At 43.8% G+C, this 22,188-nt stretch overlaps 1 protein-coding gene across 2 annotated transcripts; it reads left to right on the top strand.

Annotated features, from left to right (window-relative positions):
- The first annotated feature begins 3,001 nt into the window (after nt 1–3,001).
- Nucleotides 3,002–20,346, top strand: LOC118395139 (V-type proton ATPase subunit S1-like protein). Of its 2 annotated transcripts, XM_035788910.2 has the most exons (6): nt 3,002–3,147; nt 11,926–11,981; nt 12,191–12,267; nt 16,568–16,818; nt 17,827–18,121; nt 18,227–20,346. In XM_035788910.2, exons 1-6 carry the CDS (start codon nt 3,053–3,055, stop codon nt 18,491–18,493), a joined length of 1,041 nt encoding a protein of 346 aa, XP_035644803.1. In that variant the 5' UTR covers nt 3,002–3,052; the 3' UTR covers nt 18,494–20,346. The 2 variants fall into 2 exon arrangements, with proteins under 2 accessions (XP_035644803.1, XP_052319938.1); XM_052463978.1 differs by lacking the exons at nt 3,002–3,147; nt 11,926–11,981; nt 12,191–12,267 and adding an exon at nt 15,898–16,125.
- The last annotated feature ends 1,842 nt before the right edge of the window (nt 20,347–22,188 follow it).

Below are 22,188 nucleotides of genomic sequence, written 5' to 3' on the forward strand. Positions count from 1 at the left end.
TCATCAACTCATCCCTGACCGCTGGCTACGTCCCTCCCGTCTTCAAGAGAGCGAGAGTTGCACCCCTTCTGAAAAAACCTACACTCGATCCCTCCGATGTCAACAACTACAGACCAGTATCCCTTCTCTCTTTTCTCTCCAAAACTCTTGAGCGTGCCGTCCTTGGCCAGCTCTACCGCTATCTCTCTCAGAATGACCTTCTTGATCCAAATCAGTCAGGTTTCAAGACTAGTCATTCAACTGAGACTGCTCTTCTCTGTATCACGGAGGCGCTCCGCACTGCTAAAGCTAACTCTCTCTCCTCTGCTCTCATCCTTCTAGACCTATCGGCTGCCTTCGATACTGTGAACCATCAGATCCTCCTCTCCACCCTCTCCGAGTTGGGCATCTCCGGCGCGGCCCACGCTTGATTGCGTCCTACCTGACAGGTCGCTCCTACCAGGTGGCGTGGCGAGAATCTGTCTCCTCACCACGCGCTCTCACTACTGGTGTCCCCCAGGGCTCTGTTCTAGGCCCTCTCTTATTCTCGCTATACACCAAGTCACTTGGCTCTGTCATAACCTCACATGGTCTCTCCTATCATTGCTATGCAGACGACACACAATTAATCTTCTCCTTTCCCCCTTCTGATGACCAGGTGGCGAATCGCATCTCTGCATGTCTGGCAGACATATCAGTGTGGATGACGGATCACCACCTCAAGCTGAACCTCAGCAAGACGGAGCTCCTCTTCCTCCCGGGAAGGACTGCCCGTTCCATGATCTCGCCATCACGGTTGACAACTCCATTGTGTCCTCCTCCCAGAGCGCTAAGAACCTTGGCGTGATCCTGGACAACACCCTGACGTTCTCAACTAACATCAAGGCGGTGTCCCGTTCCTGTAGGTTCATGCTCTACAACATCCGCAGAGTACGACCCTGCCTCACACAGGAAGCGGCGCAGGTCCTAATCCAGGCACTTGTCATCTCCCGGCTTGATTACTGCAACTCGCTGTTGGCTGGGCTCCCTGCCTGTGCCATTAAACCCCTACAACTCATCCAGAACGCCGCAGCCCGTCTGGTGTTCAACCTTCCCAAGTTCTCTCACGTCACCCCGCTCCTCCGCTCTCTCCACTGGCTTCCAGTTGAAGCTCGCATCCGCTACAAGACCATGGTGCTTGCCTACGGAGCTGTGAGGGGAACGGCACCTCAGTACCTCCAGGCTCTGATCAGGCCCTACACCCAAACAAGGGCACTGCGTTCATCCACCTCTGGCCTGCTCGCCTCCCTACCACTGAGGAAGTACAGTTCCTGCTCAGCCCAGTCAAAACTGTTCGCTGCTCTGGCCCCCCAATGGTGGAACAAACTCCCTCACGACGCCAGGACAGCGGAGTCAATCACCACCTTCCGGAGACACCTGAAACCCCACCTCTTCAAGGAATACCTAGGATAGGGTAAGTAAGGGTAAGTAATCCTTCTCACCCCCCCCAACAAGATTTAGATGCAAGTGGCTGTCCCACTGGTTGTCATAAGGTGTATGCACCAATTTGTAAGTCGCTCTGGATAAGAGCGTCTGCTAAATGACTTAAATGTAAATGTAAATGTAAGACATAGGATACTATACATCCTAGAAATCATATTATATTGTACAACTGCTATTACATTGGTAGGTCAATGTAATAAAACCTAACTTAAAGTAACATATTACAATATACTGAACAAAAATATAAACACAATATGTAAAGGGTTGGTCAGAAATGTTCCATATACACAAAAAACATATTTCTTTCATTTCATTTTGTGAACAAATTTGTTTACATCTGTGTTTGTGAGCATTTCTCCCTTGCCAAGATAATCCATCCACCTGACAGGTGTGGCATATCAAGAAGATGACTTAAACAGATCACTACACAGGTGCACCTTGTGCTGGGACCAATAAAAGGCCACTCTAAAATGTGCCGTTTTGTCACGCAACACAATGCCACAGATGTCTCAGGTTTTGAGGGAGTGTGCATTTGGCATGCTGACTGCAGAAATAACAGAAATGTTGTCGGAGAATTGAATGTTCATTTCTCTACCATAAGCCACCTCAAACTTAGTTTCAGAGAAGTTGGCAGTACGTCCAACCGGCCTCACAACCGCAGACCACGTATAACCACGCCAGTCCAGGACCTCAACATCCAGTTTCTTCACCTGCAGGATCATCTGATGAGGGGGTGGACCTGGGTTCCAAGTGGGTGGGCCTATGCCCTCCCAAGCCCACCCATGGCTGTGCTCCTGCCCAGTCATGTGTAATCCATAGATTAGGGCCTAATGAATTTAATTAAATTGACTGAATTTCTTCTATGAACTGTGTCTCAGTCAAATCTTTGAAAATGTTGCATGTTGCATTTATATTTTTGTGGCACATTTTTTTGTAGAATATAATATGGTTTGCTCTGAGACCAGGTTAGCCAAGTGAGTCAGCTGTTTGTATCATACACATATTCAGCCTCAGTGGACAATTCTGCCCCGGGCCACCTGTGCTCACAACAACACATCGATGAAGTGAACGAGTGCAGCTATTGTGGCAGCACACTCACTGTGGATCTAGGTCATGCATTCATGGCTTTGTTTTTCTCCCGGTAAAATAATGTCAACATTAATCCAACCTTGATATTCCCATGTGATTTTTTTATGTTTGTTTGTGTGTGTGTGTTTGTGTGTGTGTGTGTGTGTGTGTGTGTGTGTGCGGCGTGCATGTGTAGCTTGTGTGTGTTTATTTACGTTTTATGTACATTATTGGGCTAGAATAGGTATAATGAGCTGTGAAAAATAATCAGCCACTGTCTATTCCTAGGGTTTGCCTAAAGGTATACTTACATGAGATAGAAAGATAGAGGGAGGACGACAGAGAAGGGAGAACGGTGGAAGAGGTGGAGGGAGGGGCTGTATAAGTATGACTCAAACTGATCCCTTTTCCGCATTGTGACTGGCTTCTGAGGCTGTCTGTCAGTGAGCTCAGCGGCTGACGATGCAGGGAGAGCAGATTTTGAAGGGGAGCTCACCAGCAGCAGTCTCCTCTCATTGTCTCAATGGCTGCACACGCATTCCTCTTCTCTGCCTTGCTGTCTGCCCTCAGCCAGCCCACCCTGTCCTTAGATCAAGTGCCTGCACTCCTGGAGAGAAGGTAAATACCCTCTGTGTGTGTGTGTTGGTGTGTGTGTGATGGTGGAGTGGAGGGGGGTGTATGAATCCAGGGATGCTGGTAGGCTGATCTCTTTTGCTCTCCCTCGCTCTCCCTTCCTTTCTCTATATCTCTGTCTCTCTTGCTATCGCTATGTAAATACACAAGGTATCAGATCTGATACAGATGCTGTAAAAGCGTTGATGAATCTGTGGCCAGGGACTCTATGGTTATCTGTAATTTAGCGTTAACAAGACATTTCTTGTTTCACACAGCTGTTGTCTGTACAGGACAGCACTCACTCTCTTTGTCTGACAGAGAGCAGGTAAATGAGGCCAGGATAGAGGAGAGGAGAGGAGAAACAAAATAGAGGGACGGGATAGAGGAGAGGATGGGAGAAGAGAGGAGGAATCGGTGCTGGTCTGTTGGGCACTGTTTACAGATGCAGAGAGAGAGAGACAGAGAGACAGAGACAGAGACAGGCAAAGACAGAGAGAGAGAGAGAGAGAGGCAAAGACAGAGAGAGACAGAGAGAGAGAGAGAGAGAGAGAGAGAGAGAGAGAGAGAGAGAGAGAGAGATGAGAAGGATTTTTCTCAGCAACACAAAGTGAGGCAATGTTGAGGCTTTATACTTGCTCTATGGGAAAGGTGCATAATAACAATACAGTTGTATTCACTATATACAAATTACAGTCAATACTGCATTGAGAACGAATTATAGTTGTTATGAGGATTCTAGTGGTTTTCTGTTAATATTCAGATTTCAAAAGCCTGAAACTGCTCTCTCTGCTCTCTGAGCTCACTGACATGTGAATGTGTTTTCCTTTTCTGCTCTCTGAGCTCACTGACATGTGCATGTTTATTTATTTCACCTTTATTTAACCAGGTAGGCAAGTTGAGAACAAGTTCTCATTTACAATTGCGACCTGGCCAAGATAAAGCAAAGCAGTTCGACAGATACAACGACACAGAGTTACACATGGAGTAAAACAAACATACAGTCAATAATACAGTATAAACAAGTCTATATACGATGTGAGCAAATGAGGTGAGAAGGGAGGTAAAGGCAAAAAAGGCCATGGTGGCAAAGTAAATACAATATAGCAAGTAAAATACTGGAATGGTAGTTTTGCAATGGAAGAATGTGCAAAGTAGAAATAGAAATAATGGGGTGCAAAGGAGCAAAATAAATAAATTAATTAAATACATTTGGGAAAGAGGTAGTTGTTTGGGCTAAATTATAGGTGGGCTATGTACAGGTGCAGGAATCTGTAAGATGCTCTGACAGTTGGTGCTTAACCTGTTAGTCCACTAGGGGCATTATTTCATTTTTGGATAAAAAGACGTGCCCGTTTTAAGCGCAATATTTTGTCACGAAAAGATGCTCGACTATGCTTGAAATTGATAGTTTTGGAAAGAAGACACTCTGACGTTTCCAGAACTACAAAGATTTTCACTGTGAGTGCCGTTGAACAAAAGCTTCAGGCAAAACCAAGATGTTTGAGCGCCCAGGAAATGAACAGGATTTCTGAAGCTACGTTTTCCATGATCGCCTTATATGGCTGTGAATGCGACAGGAATGAACGGACACTTTCTATCGTTTCCCCAAGGTGTCTGCAGCATTCTGACGTATTTGTAGGCATATCATTGGAAGATTGACCATAAGAGACTACAATTGCCAAGTGTCCCGCACGGTGTCTGCGTGGAAATTGGTGTGCAAAAGTCAGCTACCAGTATTTTTCCATCCGAATCAGAGAAGAATGCAGGCTTCCAGGGACGGCATTTCAATGAAGAGATATATGACAAAACACCTTGAGGATTGATTCAAACAACGTTTTCCATGTTTCAGTCGATATTATGGAGTTAATTCGGAAAAAAGTTTGACGTGTAGGTGACTGAATTTTCGGTTAGTTTCGGTAGCCAAATGCATAGTAACAAAACGGAAAGTTGTGTCCTACACAAGAATCTTTCAGGAAAAACTGGACATCTGCTATGTAACTGAGAGTCTCCTCATTGAAACATCTGAAGTTCTTCAAAGGTAAATTATTTTATTTGATCCCTTTGCTGGTTTTTGTGAATATGTTGCGTGCTAAATGCTAACGCTAAATGCTAAGCTAGCTATCACCACTCTTACACAAATTATTGATTTTCTCTGGTTCTAAAGCATATTTTGAAAATCTGAGACGACAGGATTGTTAAGAAAAGGATAAGCTTGAGAGCAGGCATATTTATTTCATTTCATTTGCGATTTTAGAAATCGCTAACGTTGCATTATGGTAATGAGCTTGAGGCTGTAGTAACGCGACCGCATGCGGGATGGGGCTGACTATGAGGTTAAAGCTAGTGAGGAGATAAGTGTTTTCAGTTTCAGAGATTTTTGTAGTTCATTCCAGTCATTGGCAGCAGAGAACTGGAAGGAGGCGGCCAAAGAAAGAATTGGTTTTGGGGGTGACTAGAGAGATATACCTGCTGGAGCGTGTGCTACAGGTGGGAGATGCTAGGGTGACCAGCGAGCTGAGATAAGGGGGAACTTTACCTAGCAGGGTCTTGTAGATGACATGGAGCCAGTGGGTTTGGCGACGAGTATGAAGCGAGGGCCAGCCAACGAGAGCGTACAGGTCGCAATGGTGGGTAGTATATGGGGCTTTGGTGACAAAACAGATTGCACTGTGATAGACTGCATCCAATTTGTTGAGTAGGGTATTGGAGGCTATTTTGTAAATGACATCGCCGAAGTCGAGGATTGGTAGGATGGTCAGTTTTACAAGGGTATGTTTGGCAGCATGAGTGAAGGATGCTTTGTTGCAAAATAGGAAGCCAATTCTAGATTTAACTTTGGATAGGAGATGTTTGATATGGTTCTGGAAGGAGAGTTTACAGTCTAACCAGACACCTAGGTATTTGTAGTTGTCCACGTATTCTAAGTCAGAGCCGTCCAGAGTAGTGATGTGGACAGGTGCAGGCAGCGATCGGTTGAAGAGCATGCATTTAGTTTTACTTATATTTAAGAGCAATTGGAGGCCACGGAAGGAGAGACACCAGCAGCAAGAGCGACATCATTGATGTATACAGAGAAGAGAGTCGGTCCAAGAATTGAACCCTGTGGCACCCCCATAGAGACTGCCAGAGGTCCGGACAGCAGACCCTACGATTTGACACACTGAACTTTATCAGAGAAGTAGTTGGTCAACCAGGCGAGGCAATCATTTGAGAAACCAAGGCTGTCGAGTCTGCCAATGAGGATGTGGTGATTGACAGAGTCGAAAGCCTTGGCCAGATCAATGAATACGGCTGCACAGTAATGTTTCTTATCGATGGCGGTTAAGATATCGTTTAGGACCTTGAGCGTGGCTGAGGTGCACCCATGACCAGCTCTGAAACCAGATTGCATAGCAGAGAAGGTATGGTGAGATTCAAAATGGTCGGTAATCTGTTTGTTGACTTGGCTTTCGAAGACCTTAGAAAGGCAGGGTAGGATAGATATAGGTCTGTAGCAGTTTGGGTCAAGAGTGTCCCTTCCTTTGAAGAGGGGGATGACCGCAGCTGCTTTCCAATCTTTGGGAATCTCAGACGACACGAAAGAGAGGTTGAACAGGCTAGTAATAGGGGTGGCAACAATTTCGGCAGATAATTTTAGAAAGAAGGGGTCCAGATTGTCTAGCCCGGCTGATTTGTAAGGGGTCCAGATTTTGCAGCTCTTTCAGAACATCAGCTGACTGGATTTGGGAGAAGGAGAAATGGGGAAGGCTTGGGCGAGTTGCAGTGCTGTTGACCTGGGTAGGAGTAGCCAGGTGGAAAGCATGGCCAGCCGTAGAAAAATGCTTATTGAAATTCTCCATTATAGTGGATTTATCAGTGGTGACAGTGTTTCCTATCTTCAGTGCAGTGGGCAGCTGGGAGGAGGTGTTCTTATTCTCCATGGACTTTACAGTGTCCCAGCACTTTTTTGAGTTAGTGTTGCAGGAAACAAATTTCTTCTTGAAAAAGCTTGCCTAGGCTTTTCTAACTGCCTGTGTATAATGGTTTCTAGCTTCCCTGAACAGGTTTATAACATCATAGGATGTTTTTGTGTTGGTTAAGGGCAGTCAGGTCTGGGGAGAACCAAGGGCTATATCTGTTCCTGGTTCTAAATTTCTTGAATGGGGCATGCTTATTTAAGATGGTTAGGAAGGCATTTAAAAAAAAATAACCAGGCATCCTCTACTGACGGGATGAGATCAATATCCTTCCAGAATACCCCGACCAGGTCGATTAGAAAGGCCTGCTCGCTGAAATGTTTCAGGGAGCGTTTGACAGTGATGAGTGGAAGTCGTTTGACCGCTGACCCATTACGGATGCAGGCAATGAGGCAGTGATCGCTGAGATCTTGGTTGAAGACAGCAGAGGTGTATTTAGAGGGCAAGTTGGATTTAGAGGGCAAGTTGGTTAGGATGATATCTATGAGGGTGCCCGTGTTTAAGGCTTTGGGGAGGTACCTGGTAGGTTCATTGATAGTTTGTGTGAGATTGAGGGCATCAAGCTTAGATTGTAGGATGGCAGGGGTGTTAAGCATGTTCCAATTTAGGTCGCCTAGCAGCATGAGCTCTGAAGATAGATGGGGGGCAATCAGTTCACATATGGTGTCCAGAGCACAGCTGGGGCAGAGGGTGGTCTATAGCAGGCGGCAACGGTGAGAGATTTGTTTTTAGAGAGGTGGATTTTTAAAAGTAGAAGTTCAAATTGTTTGGGTACAGACCTGGATAGTAGGACAGAACTCTGCAGGCTATCTTTGCAGTAGATTGCAACACCGCCCCCTTTAGCAGTTCTATCTTGTCTGAAAATGTAGTAGTTTGGGATGAAAATTTCAGAATTTTTGGTGGTCTTCCTAAGCCAGGATTCAGACACAGCTAGAACATCCGGGTTGACAGAGTGTGCAAAAGCAGTGAATAAAACAAACTTAGGGAGGAGGATTCTAATGTTAACATGCATGAAACCAAGGCTATTACGGTTACAGAAGTCATCAAAAGAGAGCGCCTGGGGAATAGGAGGATGGGGATGAGGGGATATGGGGATGAGGTATTTACAGATGCTTAAAATTATAGAGGGAGATAAGAGATTTCTGCAATTTGTTCCAGGTGGCCAAATTAAAGGCGGCCAAAGTAAGTGTTGGCTTTGGGGATGACCAGTGCAATATGCCTGCTGGAGCGTGATCTATGGGTGGGTCCTGCTATGGTGACCAGTGAGCTGAGATAACGCTGGGTTTTACCAAGCAAAGACTTATAGATGACCTGGAGCCCGTGGGTTTGGCGACAGATATGTTGTGAGGGCCAGCCAACGAGAGCATACAGGTCGCAGTGGTGGGTAGTATATGGGGCTTTGGTGATAACACGGATGGCACTGTGATAGACGACTTACAGTTTGCTGAGTAGAGTGTTGGGGGATATTTTGTAAATTACATCGCCAAAGACAAGGATCGGTAGGATAGTCAGTTTTACAAGGATATGTTTGGAGGAGGCTTTGAAGTAGGCTTTGTTGCGAAATATGAAGCCGATTCTAGATCTAATTTTGGATTGGAGATGCTTAATATGAGTCTGGAAGGAGAGTTTATAGTCTAACCAGACACCTGGGTATTTGTAGTTGTCCACATATTCTAGGTCAGAACCGTCCAGAGTAGTGATGCTAGTCGGGCGGGAGGGTACAGCAATATGTTGAAGAGCATGCATTTAGTTAGTATTTATAATTAGTTGGAGGCCACGGAAGGAGTGTTGTATGGCGTTGAAGCTGGTTTGGAGGTTTGTTAGCATAGTGTCCAAAGAAGGGCCAGATGTGTACAGAATGGTGTCGTCTGCGTAGAGGTGGATCAGAGAATCACCAGCAGCAAGAGTGATGTCATTGATACATTCAGAGATATTTTATTTGACCTTTATTTATACAGGTTTTTCTCATTTGAGATAACATCTCTTTTCCAAGAGAGTCCTGGTCCAATAGCAGCAGGGGGAACAACGTTTCAGACAAAACAACTTACACACACTAACACAACATTAACCTCTAGCGTCGAGCAATCCCGTATCCGGGAGCGTAATCAAAGCCTCAAGCTCATTACCATAACACAACGTTTCCTATTCATGAACATCGCAAATTAAATGAAATAAATATATTCAAACACAAGCTTAGCCTTTTGTTAACAACACTGTCATCTCATCAAAATGTGCTTTTCAACCAAAGCTACACAAGCATTTGTGTAAGAGTATTGATAGCCTAGCATAGCATTAAGCCTCGCATTCAGCAGGCAACATTTTCACAAAAACAAGAAAAGCATTCAAATAAAATCATTTACCTTTGAAGAACTTCGGACGTTTTCAATGACGAGACTCTCAGTTAGATAGCAAATGTTATTTTTTTCCAAAAATATTATTTGTGCAGACCAAATAGCTCCATTTTGTTCATCACGTTTGGCTAAGAAAAAGACTGGAAAATGCAGTCACTTACAACTCCGAACTTTTTTCCAAATTAGCTCCATAATATCGACAGAAACATGGCAAATGTTGTTTAGAATCAACCCTCAAGGTGTTTTTCACATATCTATTCGATAATCTATCAGTGGTGGCAGTTGGCTTCTCATCAGAAGCAAACGGAAAAATACTGCAGCTGGAGATACCAAGGACACCAAGCAACCACCTGGTAGATGTAGTCTCTTATGGTCAATCTTCCAATGATATGCCTACAAATACGTCACAATGCTGCAGACACCTTGGGGAAAACGTGGAAAACGTAAGCTTGACTCCTAGCTCCTTCACAGCCATATAAGGAGTCATTGGCATGAGGCGATTTTAAAAAATGCGGCACTTCCTGTCGAGCATCTTTTCGTGACAAAATATCTTGTTTAAAACGGGAACGTTTTTCATCCAAAAATTTAAATAGTGCCCCCTATATCCAAGAAGTTAAACAAAACTATAAACACACATACAGTACAACAATTACATATTACGTTAAAAACAGAAACATCTTGACTAAAAACAGCTGGCCTAAAAACAATTACTCTTCTATGACATAGACATCGACCAAGTGTTTAAACTCCACCAACGAAACTAGATCAGAGAATCACCACCAGCAAGAGTGAAATCATTGATATATACAGAGAAAAGAGTAATGTATGTGTGTGTCTGTCCATTTGTCTTTGTGAGTGTGTGTACATACGTGTCCGTCTGTGAGGTGAGCCAAGGATGGTTTTGATTATATAAAGGAACTGTTCAACACCCTGGCCCCATGTGACCATCCCTGTGTTGCTGACCTCGCTGAACTGGCACAGGAACAAACGGCTGGGCTTACACAGCTTTTTTTAATGACCTTGAATAATTAATTGTCCTTGAATTTAACAACAGCCCAGGAATTATCTATGCCAGGCCAAGGCTACCTTAACCTGGGTAGCAGCACCAGAGATAACCGCTCCAGACCCTTCAACTACCCCTGAAAAACAGTTACTGTTCCAGCTCACTAGGACTAGGGCTGGTGACCACTAAACCATGTGTGCCTCTCTGGCAGTCCCTTTCTGGATCCCAATCCTATGGCCTTGAGCCAGGTAGACAAACAAATTGGCAGGTTACACTGATAACAGCAGGTGAGTACAACACAAAAATGCCCCAGACTGGGGTATTAAATGCCCCAGATGGATATCGACCCCAGAGGAAATAATGAAGATAATTTTATCAAAGCTAGCTTGTCGGGGCATTATCAAACAGCATGTCTGTCTGATACCTGTTAGGTAGGTTTTAAGACGGTGAATTCTATCAGTGTTGGCCTATATAAATCAACACACATGCCAGGCACTGCTCCACAATATAAAGTAGGCCTAATTCAAACCACAGATGAAAGCAAACCAAGCAAGTTCACTCACAATGTTGACTTTACGCTGAGTGGTCAACTGGGTTAAAGGCAATGCACCCCGTGAGCTATTCCTCTCACAGACATTCAATATGACATTCTTTTAATATGACGCAAAACCACACATGGCATGTGCTTAAAATAAGGGGAAAACCATTACAGGGAATCTGTATAGAGGTTGTTCTATATCTAGGCCTATATTTAATGGAATTGGGTGCCTTAGTGTGGTGCACCAGCACGATCAGTTCTCAGAGTGAAGGTGTTCAGACTCATAATGGAACCCAATTCCCATATACACACACACACCATTCCTGTTGCATAACTCTCGTGGCTTATCAGACTTAGAGTGACCAGGTGCTTGTGAGTGTGTGTGAAGGGAGAGAGAGGGTGGAGGTAGTGTAGTGGGTAATATTTTATACATTTCCACCCCTACAGTAGTGGGGTTAGTCATAGTCGCAGTAAGGCCATGATGGTGATTTAGATGGTTAAAGGTATCTGGTTGAGATTAACCACAAGTTATCTAAGCTACTAATGCCACAGATAACCTGCATGGTCAGCCTGCTCAGCCTACACAGGACGATAAGATGACCAGCCACAACTATAGGCCACTGCTTGATAAGAAATAAAGTAAGCTTTGTTTTGCATTGGGGAGATTTACCACCGACCCCATCCATTGCCAATGTGTAGCCGCGACCTGCATGACAGCCTTTTGGCGCAGAAAGCTCACCATATATCGGCTATGATGATCTGGTTATGATCAGAAGGTTAAAAGGATCGGACGTGGACGAAGAACACGTTGGCCACTGTTGGTATAGCTTGCCTATACAGACAGACGTGTGCTGTTTTGGAACCTGGCAACTCTGAGGAAGTGTGCACTGACATGTAGCTGCATCTTTGAACCTTTTCCACTTCTCTCTACAGCACAGAAGAGGACTATGTTACCGAGGTTCCATACCCAGCTGGGAGGATCAGAGCGGGTAAGTAACACACATTGTTTCACATTTAACATGACTATGGGCCTGATGCAATCAAGCCTTTTTTAGCCATGTGTATGCAGTATCGTTTTACAAACTACTGCCCACACATAAAGCTTGAAGAATCAATGTAAAATGTCAATTTATGGAGTATATTTCTAAGCAAATATTTGAGCTAAATAGTATCTGCCTGTTTTATTTGTGTTTGTCAGGTGGTCTTGATGGAATGAGCTTGGAGACTCAGGGTTATATGCCCACTAAAGAAACCCCACTCAGAAGATTACTGAAGGTAGATCCCTCTCTCCCTCTCCTTCTTTTTGCTCACTTTCTATATAGCTCTCTCTCTCTCTGATCTTGTGCATCTTAGTATCATATCGCCCCCAAGAGGACACTGTTCAGATACTCCAAACCAGCCTCTCGCTCGCAGGGCCCTCCGTTTTCACGTGTTGCTGACAAAACTCAGGGGGTGGCTTCCAGAGAGTGGCGAGGGGATCAATGAACCCATCAACTTCCAGACGCACTCATGACTTGAATGATAGGTAGATTTATTTGAAAATGTAAAACAATACAACCACACATGTGGATAATGAATTCATCAAATTCATCAGTATTTCATCTGTTACATGCATCAAGTCTTGAAATCAGACATAAAATAATACATGTGGCATATATTAATGCACACCTCTCCATTATTTTATATCAAAATGCGCAAACACCAAACATATCACAGTGTCGGGATCGCATTTTGCTCTGAGGTTTGCAACCTTGCTGGCTTGACCGAAGTGGTTATCAGAGAGTCTAATTAGTGACTAAACTTTAGATAATTTTAACTTCCTCAGCTTTGGGACATTTGTGTATACGGCAGAGGCTAATATATTTACACACATTATGTGTCCATTACAATCTATGCAAGAATCAGAATGCATGATTTGTCACTTGAAAACGTGAATAAAACAATAAATATATTATGCTCCGTACATATACTGTATACGCTGGGCTACAGTAGAAACAACAACACGATATGCAGAAACTATAATGATAATGTAATACGCCACTTACTTTGATAGGAACACACACATGTCCAAAGCTTTTGTTACTAAGGAAAACAACAATGAAGGCAATGCGGGTGCCAGCTGGAAAATGTGCCAGGGGGAAAAGTTAGTGCAGGTTCTGTTCTGACTGGAGATGCACAAATGTCTGCATACTTGATCTGGGGAAATACAGGGAAATGCTTGGGCTCTCTTTGTCCAACTTAGTAAAGCCTCAAATGGAAATTGGAAGCAACAGTGAAATTGACTACTTCTACAGTGCATTCAGAAAGTACACAGACCCCTTCCAATTTTCCACATTTTGTTACATTACAGCCTTATACAAAAAAAAAATTAACTCAGAAATCTACACACAATACCCCGTAATGACGAAGCGAAAACAGGTTTGTAGAACAGAAATACCTTAATACCCCAGTCTGGGGCATTTCTGTGTTGCACTCACCTGCTGTTATCAGAGAGTAACCTGCCAATTTGTGTTTGTCCGCCTGGCTCAAGGCCATAGGATTGGGATTTAGGTTTGTAAAACAGAAATACCTTATTTACATAAGTATTCAGACCCTTTGCTATGAGACTCGAAATTGAGCTCAGGTGGATCCTGTTTCCATTGATCATCCTTGAGATGTTTCTACAACTTGGAGTCCATCTGTGGTAAATTAAATTGATTGGATATGATTTGGAAAGGCACACCCCTGTCTATATAAGGTCCCACAGTTGACAGTGCATGTCAGAGCAGAAACCAAGCCCCCCAAAAAAAAAAAGAAATTGGAGTGGCTTCTCGGGCTTCCGTCTTGCCTCCTCATATCGTCGCCGCTCCTATCTCCTTCTTTGGACGGCAATATTCTCCAGCCTGCGTCCAGGGTCCTTTACCGTCTAGGATCTCCTCCCACGTCCACCCGTCCTGTCCACATCCCACAACCTAAGGTGGCAAAACAGGCTGCCTAAGTATGATTCCCAATCAGAGACAACGATAGACAGCTGTCCGTGATTGAGAACCATACCCGGCCAAAACATAAAAATAAAGAACAGAGTTTCCCACCCGAGTCACACCCTGACCAAACAGACATGGAGAATGAAAAGATCTCTACGGTCAGGGCGTGACACAAGAACCCGATGGTCACTGACATCGGAGTTCCTCTGTTCATATGGGAGAACATTCCAGAAGGACAACCATCTCTGCAGCATCAGGCCTTTATGGTAGAGTAGCAAGATGGAAGCGTCTCCTCAGTAAAAGGCAATGACAGCCAGCTTGGACTGGCCAAAAGGCACATAAAGGACTCTCAGACCATGAGAAACAAGATTCTCTTGTCTGATGAAACCAACTATTTCGCCTGAATGCCAAGCATCACATCTGTAGGAAACCAGGCACCATCTCTACAGTGAAGCATGGTCATGGCAGCATCATGCTGTGGGAATTTATTTCAGCGCCAGGGACTGGGCGACTCGTCAGGATCGAGGGAAAGATGAATGGAGCAAATATATAAATATCCTTGATGAAAACCTGCTCCAGAGCACTCCGGACCTCAGACTTTTTTTATTTTTATCACACCTTTATTTAACCAGGTTGAGAACAAGTTCTCATTTACAACTGCGATCTGGCAGACTGGGGTGACGGTTCACCTTCCAACAGGACAACGACGCTAAACACACAGTCAAGAAAATGTCAGTCTCTGAAAATCCTTGAGGTTTAAATTAGCAGGCAGCGTGCCTTGGTTTGAGGACAGCGCAGGTTCATTTTTCAATTGCATAATAATCCCATTTTGGAACAGTGAGTGGATTTGTACATCACATAAATAAACTCATGCTGGTGCGACCGTCAGAGATATTTGGATGGGTGAAACAGTTAAACGCATTGAAGTCGGAGGTCGAACATTTCCGAGTTGTCTTGAACTTGGTCCTAATTGGATTTCAACTCACACGATATTGGCTTTAACCCTTTAAATACACATCAAATAGCAAACCCAGAAGTGGCCACTAGGTTTCGTAATAACAAAATAAAGGCAAATTCCAAACCTGTAAAAGCCTTAAGATCAGTGAGCACCGCAGCAATATTCGTACAGGTTGCTGTTTATTTCTTCAAGCTGGACATCCGACTAGTTCTCTGAGATACACTGGAATAGAAACACGCAGGGGAGGGGACATTGAGAGGAATGTTCTTCAAAGGGAATCTTTCTGGATCCACAAGCTCAACATCCGCTTGGTCTTAACGAGGAGTTCGACTTGAAACCGTTTTTATAGTTCCAAAATGTCCAAATGATTGTGGGTTTTTTTTCATCCTAATTGGATATTGTGTATATAAATGTACATGTTGATCACATTCCTTGTGTATGGTCATATATTTAGATACAATGAATGTTGATATTGTGAACCTATGTTATATATTTTCACCTCCTGTTTCAGGAAGTGATGTCACTGAGTACTGCCCATATATATAGGACCTTCCACCACTAGCTAGGATATGGATTGCTGATGAAGACCTAAGGGTGGAAGCATTGTTCTAATACAATTACCTGGAGCAGCAGTGTGCGGCATTTTCCTTTTGATTTTCCATGAGTTCACCAACAACTCCAGCACCTGCAAAAAGTACATGGACGTGTGTACATGTATGTTCTTCAGATTTTGTACTGAAATAAAAGATCCCAGAAATGTTCCATAAGCACAAAAAGCTTTTTTCTCGCAAATTTGATGTGCAAATTTGTTTACATCCCTGTTAGCTTTTCTCCTTTACCAAGATAATCCATCCACCTGACAGGTGTGACATATCAAGAAGTTGATTGAACAGTGTGATCAATGCACAGGTGCATCTTGTAAAAATTAAGGCCAATCTAAAATGGGCAGTTTTGTCACACAACACAATGCCACAGATGTTGCAATTGGCGAGCTCACTGCAGGAATGTTCACCAGAGCTGTTGCCATGGAATGTAATGTTAATAGACTCAACCATAAGCTGCCTCCATCGTCATTTTAGAGAATTTGGCATTTCGTTCAACCGGCTTTACACCCGCAGACCACTTGTAACCACGCCAGCGCAGGACCTCCACATCCGGCTTCTCCACCTGGGGTATCGTGTGAGACCAGCCACCTGGACAGCTGATGAAACTGTCTGTAATAAAGCGGGTCGTGTGGGTCGAAAAACTTATTCTGATTGGCTGGGCCTGGCTCACCAGTGTGTGGGCCTATGCCCTCCCAGGCCCACTCATAGCTGCCCAGTCATATGAAATCCATCGATTAGGGCCTAATTAATTTATTCCAATTGACTGAGGAACTGTAACTCAATAAAATCATTGAAATTGTTGCATGTTGCGTTTATATTTTTGTTCAGTATCGGCTATTAAATCGACCAAAATAGGTTATATTCTTTTAACAATTACTACCTGGATAACAGGATACACAGACAGCCCAATTCTGATATTTTGCCCAATTAAAGACCAATTAGTGAAAAAAACATCACAATTAGGCTTCTTCTGTAGGCACAGCCAGTGTGTGACATTGCCAATCAATTATACAATTGATCAATATCCCTTCCATCCTTCCTCTCTGCAGCTGAATGGCTGGCACCTCCTCAACCAGCATGGCCATGGCAAGGGCAAGAGAAAGCTGCTCCAGTCCCCCATCCACGGGCCCTACTCTCCCCTGAGCGTGTCCTACAATGGCAAGACCTGCATCCTTTTCAGGGCCAAGCGCCTGGCCATCCGCTACCAGAACCACACATTCGTAGACCTGACGGAGAGGACCTTTGGACCCAACGCCCCTGTGGACACCAAGGGTTCCATCTGCACCAAGGAGAAGGCTACGTAAGTACTGTAAATCATGTACTTGAGTTGTGTACGATGTGCAACTGACACGTCCATTTGACTTATGTATTCCTTGTTTTGTTAGGCTAATGAGCCTCAAATTTGCATTGACAAAGTCATGATAATATGGCCATTTAAGATACTGTATATTCAATTATATACGTGTTTCTGGGTGAAATAACATACAATATGCGTTTTATCAATGTATTTGACGGCCAAGAAGAGCAAAAAGAGTCAAAAAGTTACATCTGTTTGAATAGAACTACACACATGAGCTACACCTATTTTCACAGCTTACCGGTCTACAAACTAATGATTTAATCCATGTAAAAAAGTACTGGCTGGCAACTTTCAGTAGAAAACCCCAGAGCATAATCTAACATAATTACTTCAAATGGCTTGTAACCAGCAGGTTCTTACCATCCTGCAAGTCCTCAAGCAGACACACTGATTTGTCGTCCAAAGGAGATTTTTTCTAACTTTCAACAATGTGTCTTAGTTCTTGAGCATCAACTATTTTAATAAAGGGCATTGGGTATACTAAATCAATACACAATTACGAATGTAAGCTTATAAATCTAATGACCTTGTTTTCTGGAATTGTACGTAATCTTGAAGTCTAGTCATGTGATTTTGGGCGCATTCCTCTGCCCAGGTGTTGCCAGATCTTACAAAGCCTGGCTAGGTATTTTATGTATCAGCTTACCACGTCATATGTTATAGCAATCCGGTGCACAGTCTATGGCATGGCATGCAACCATTGGTTGATGAACATCTGAGCAGGGGAATGCGACCTATGGGACATGATTCGGAAGTATGATGTAGGAATGCGTCACTTTCATAGGGTGTTGTATGTAGTTATCAAAGAACTTGAATTATATATATATATTTACATTCAATTCATGGAGAAGAATATTGTTACAATGAGATGAGCACTGCATATCTCACAGGATGTACCCACTAAAGGCAATCAATCAACAAATCAACATACTCTGTGTTTGTACACAGGCTCTCGCTAAAGTTTGGAGATGTGGAGGATCTCAGGGGACTTGTTATCAGGCTGCAGATGTCCAACATTTTCTACGAGTCAGCAGGGCAGAACTGGTTCACCTTAGACAGCGTCCACATCCACTACAATTGGACCCATGAAGCTACGTTCAACGCCAGTGAGGTGTACTCCCCCGCCACCTCCTCCTACCACTGCCAGCATGTCAGCAGTCAGCACAAATATGACACCCTTCTGGTGCCCAGCTCACACACCGACACCTCAGCTAACTGGCACATCACGTTTACTGACTTCCAGGTATGGGGCATGGGCCGTTTCTATTGACTGATTGATGGATTTATTTAGCTATCTAATTGTTTTACTTCAGCTTGCAATATTCCCTCTTTCCTCTCCTCTCCGCAGATCCAGGCTTTCAACGTCATGTCTGATAAGTTTGCGTCTGCCAGCGACTGTGCCAACTTCCTGACCCCAGCCATCCTGATGGGCCTGGTGACCTCTCTGATCCTGCTGTTGGTCCTGGCCTACGCTCTGCACATGGTGGTCCACCTCAAACACATTGACCGCTACGAGGAACAGAAAGCTATGGTGTACTTCCCACGCAGGCTGAGCAAAGCTCTAGAATGCAGAGCCTCGCAGCAGTGCGAGTTACCTGACAAGAACTGCCTGTGAGAGATGGAGGAAGAAAGAGTGAGAAGATGAAGAGGGGGGATGCTGCCAAATGCAAGAGTGAGAAGATGAAGAGGGGGGATGCTGCCAAATGCAAGAGTGAGAAGATGAAGAGGGGGGATGCTGCCAAATGCAAGAGTGAGAAGATGAAGAGGGGGATGTTGCCAAATGCAAGAGTGAGAAGATAAAGAGGGGGGATGTTGCCAAATGCAAGAGTGAGAAGATGAAGAGGGGGGATGCTGCCAAATGCAAGAGTGAGAAGTTAAAGAGGGGGGATGCTGCCAAATGCAAGAGTGAGAAGATGAAGAGGGGGGATGTTGCCAAATGCAAGAGTGAGAAAGTATCACCCACACAGTTTTCCACGCTTCCAAATGTTTGTTTACTAGTGACAACTATTTTGACCTGTTGGCTTTTGTAATTTCTCCATATGTAAGATCAACACATTTGACATGTTATCACTTCTAAGCTGTCACATTTTTTTGGAGCATTAAAACAGTTTTTTACCATACTTAATATTTGTTATTGATCTGAACACACATTAATATCCTACGTAAAGATTATTGGATGTTAAACCCTCTTGACGGTGGGGTTAGAGGTCAGGAAGAGACCAGGGGCCCAGGATGGTCACAGTGTCCCCAGGCTTTCACTTGAGCACCTGATTCAACAGTTAACGACTGCAGCTAACCCTGCCATTGTCCAAGCCTGCTAAGCGGCCTTCACTATTTGGCATAACTAGACTTTGGTGTGTTGAGTCCCCACTCTCCATCGCTAGCCTTGACACATTGACAAATTCACTAGCTCATCTTCTATACGAGCACGAGGAATCTTTTTAAGTTGAATTAAGGGTTAAGATAGTGCTTGAGCTGGAAACTTGTTGGAATAACTGGAGGGTATCTCATGAATTCTAAAGGACTTTGGTGGGTCATGGAACAAAACCATTTGGGAACCACTGGTCTGGCACCTGGCTGGAGTGAACTGAATTGGTCACTGTGGACCACTGAACCTCTGGGGCGTAGACTTTTGGGACTTACTGTGAAACGGCCTTGAACGGACCAGCAGCCAGTTAGCCTTGCAGGCACTAATGGCTAACTTTCAACACTAAAGACAAAACACTGCACAAGACTGCCCTTCTGAAGTGAAGCTAAAAGATTTGCCATTACACATGGTGAAGGACAGACTGTGAAAATGTGAAGATGAGAAGTACAGTTACAATGTATAAAACAAACAAAAAAACACTCAAATGTACAGATGTATCTCTCAGCTGTCTTTTTTTGAACAGTTTAATCAATAAATTATATTATGTACAGGAAGGCTATTCTACTCCTCATACTCACAAAGATATACACAGTTCTGGTTTGCGATCACGACACGCAGGTTAAAATATCCAAACAAACTCTGAACCAATTACATTAATTTGGAGACAGGTCGAAAAGCATTAAACATGTATGGCAATTTAGCTAGTTAGCTTGCACTTGCTAGCTAATTTGTCCTATTTAGATAGCTTGCTGTTGCTAGCTAATTTGTCCTGGGATATAAACATTGAGTTGTTATTTTACCTGAACTGCACAAGGTCCTCTACTCTGACAAATTAATCCACACATAAAAAAGTCAACTGAATCGTTTCTAGTCATCTCTCCACCTTCCACGCTTTTTCATTGTTGAACTTATATGGTGAACGCAAATAAACTATCAATGTATTACCACGACAACCGGCCACGAAATTTGTCTTTAAATCACCAACGTGGGTATAACCAATGAGGAGATGGCACGTGGGTACCTACTTCTATAAACCAATGAGGAGATGGGAGACGGAGGACTTTCAGCGCGATCTGCGTCAGAAATAGGAACGACTTCTATTTTAGCCCTTTGCGTCGCAGACGCTCGTTGCGCGTGCGAGCAGTGTGGGTGCAATGATTGACTAACATGGATTTCTACATTTATTTTGCGACGCTAGCGCACGCGACATGTCCGGTCTAGTCAGCATATTAGGTACCAGTTAAACATTGCACTATGAACATGAATTAAAGTGTCAATACATATGAGTTTTTTTCTACAGTATAACCATATTACACTGTCTTTCTTATATTTGTCTTGAACTGGGCCCGTCATGACGCTCTAGAAATACAGTCCAGTTTAAAGGTAGACTCAGCAATACAACATAATCATCTATAGCAGGGCAGCTTCCTGCTTCACAGACAACAATGTAAGCCTACAAGAAAGTGTGTGCCCTCAGGATTGGAGGGAAGCAAAATTAATTATGCTTCCCAAGATCAGCAAAGCACCCTTTACTGGATCAAACAATTGACCAATCAGCCTGTTACCAACCCTTAGTAAACTTTTTGGGGAAAAAATGTGTTTCACCAGACACAATGCTAGTTCACAGTAACAAATTAATTAACAGATTTTTGGCACACTTATAGGAAATGGCATTCAACGTGTGAGGCTCTTACACAAATGACTGATGATTGGATGAGAGAAATGTAAAATAAAAAATATTGTGGAAATTGTTTTGTTAGACTTCAGGCCAGATTTTGACATTATCATAATCTGCTGCTGGAAAAACGTATGTGTTATGGCTTTACATTCACTGCAATATTGTAGATCAAGAGTTGCCTGAACATAATTACATTTAACATTTAAGTCATTTAGCAGACGCTCTTATCCAGAGCGACTTACAAATTGGTGGATACACCTTAAGACATCCAGTGGAACAGCCACTTTACAATAGTGCATCTAAATCTTTTAGGGGGGTGAGAAGGATTACTTACCCTATCCTAGGTATTCCTTGAAGAGGTGGGGTTTCAGGTGTCTCCGGAAGGTGGTGATTGACTCCGCTGTCCTGGCGTCGTGAGGGAGTTTGTTCCACCATTGGGGAGCCAGAGCAGCGAACAGTTTTGACTGGGCTGAGCGGGAACTGTACTTCCTCAGTGGTAGGGAGGCGAGCAGGCCAGAGGTGGATGAACGCAGTGCCCTTGTTTGGGTGTAGGGCCTGATCAGAGCCTGGAGGTACTGAGGTGCCGTTCCCCTCACAGCTCCGTAGGCAAGCACCATGGTCTTGTAGCAGATGCCACTGTAACAGTACTCTTCTGGCGTTGTGTACATCAGTCATCGACACGGAACTCCAATATGTAGCACCAATCATGTAGCTTTATTCTGATAAGAACGACACAAGATTGCACGTCATGCAATGCCCGTCTCACCATCCAACTCTGCACTCACGCACGCTGGTTTGGTGCTTGTTCACTGGGCAGTTACCAAAATAATACAATTACAATATAATATCTTTAACAATGTACCTGATAAGAACGACACAAGATTGCACGTCATGCAATGCCCGTCTCACCATCCAACTCTGCACTCACGCACTGTACAAAATATATGAACCCCCCCCACCAGACACAGTAAGTTGCTAGCTAATACTGGCGTGAATTCTCTACAACAAAATGCACAACAAATATTCTCCAAAAACCCCTGCATCTTATGTGTGATGTTTGAATAACATTTACGAACTATTTGATATAAATTGTACATTTAAATGATCACTTGAGAGCATAAAATCACTTTTGACGTACGGTGCTTTGCAACCAACAACTTACCGCTGGTTTGGTGCTTGTTCACTGGGACGATTCTAACTGGAACATCCCCCTCGTAAGCAAGCTACGCAAACCAGCCAATAAGATGCCATGTTGACATGCATG

This window comes from Oncorhynchus keta, chromosome 15 (assembly GCF_023373465.1).
Source record: "Oncorhynchus keta strain PuntledgeMale-10-30-2019 chromosome 15, Oket_V2, whole genome shotgun sequence".
Taxonomy (NCBI): Eukaryota; Metazoa; Chordata; class Actinopteri; order Salmoniformes; family Salmonidae; genus Oncorhynchus; species Oncorhynchus keta.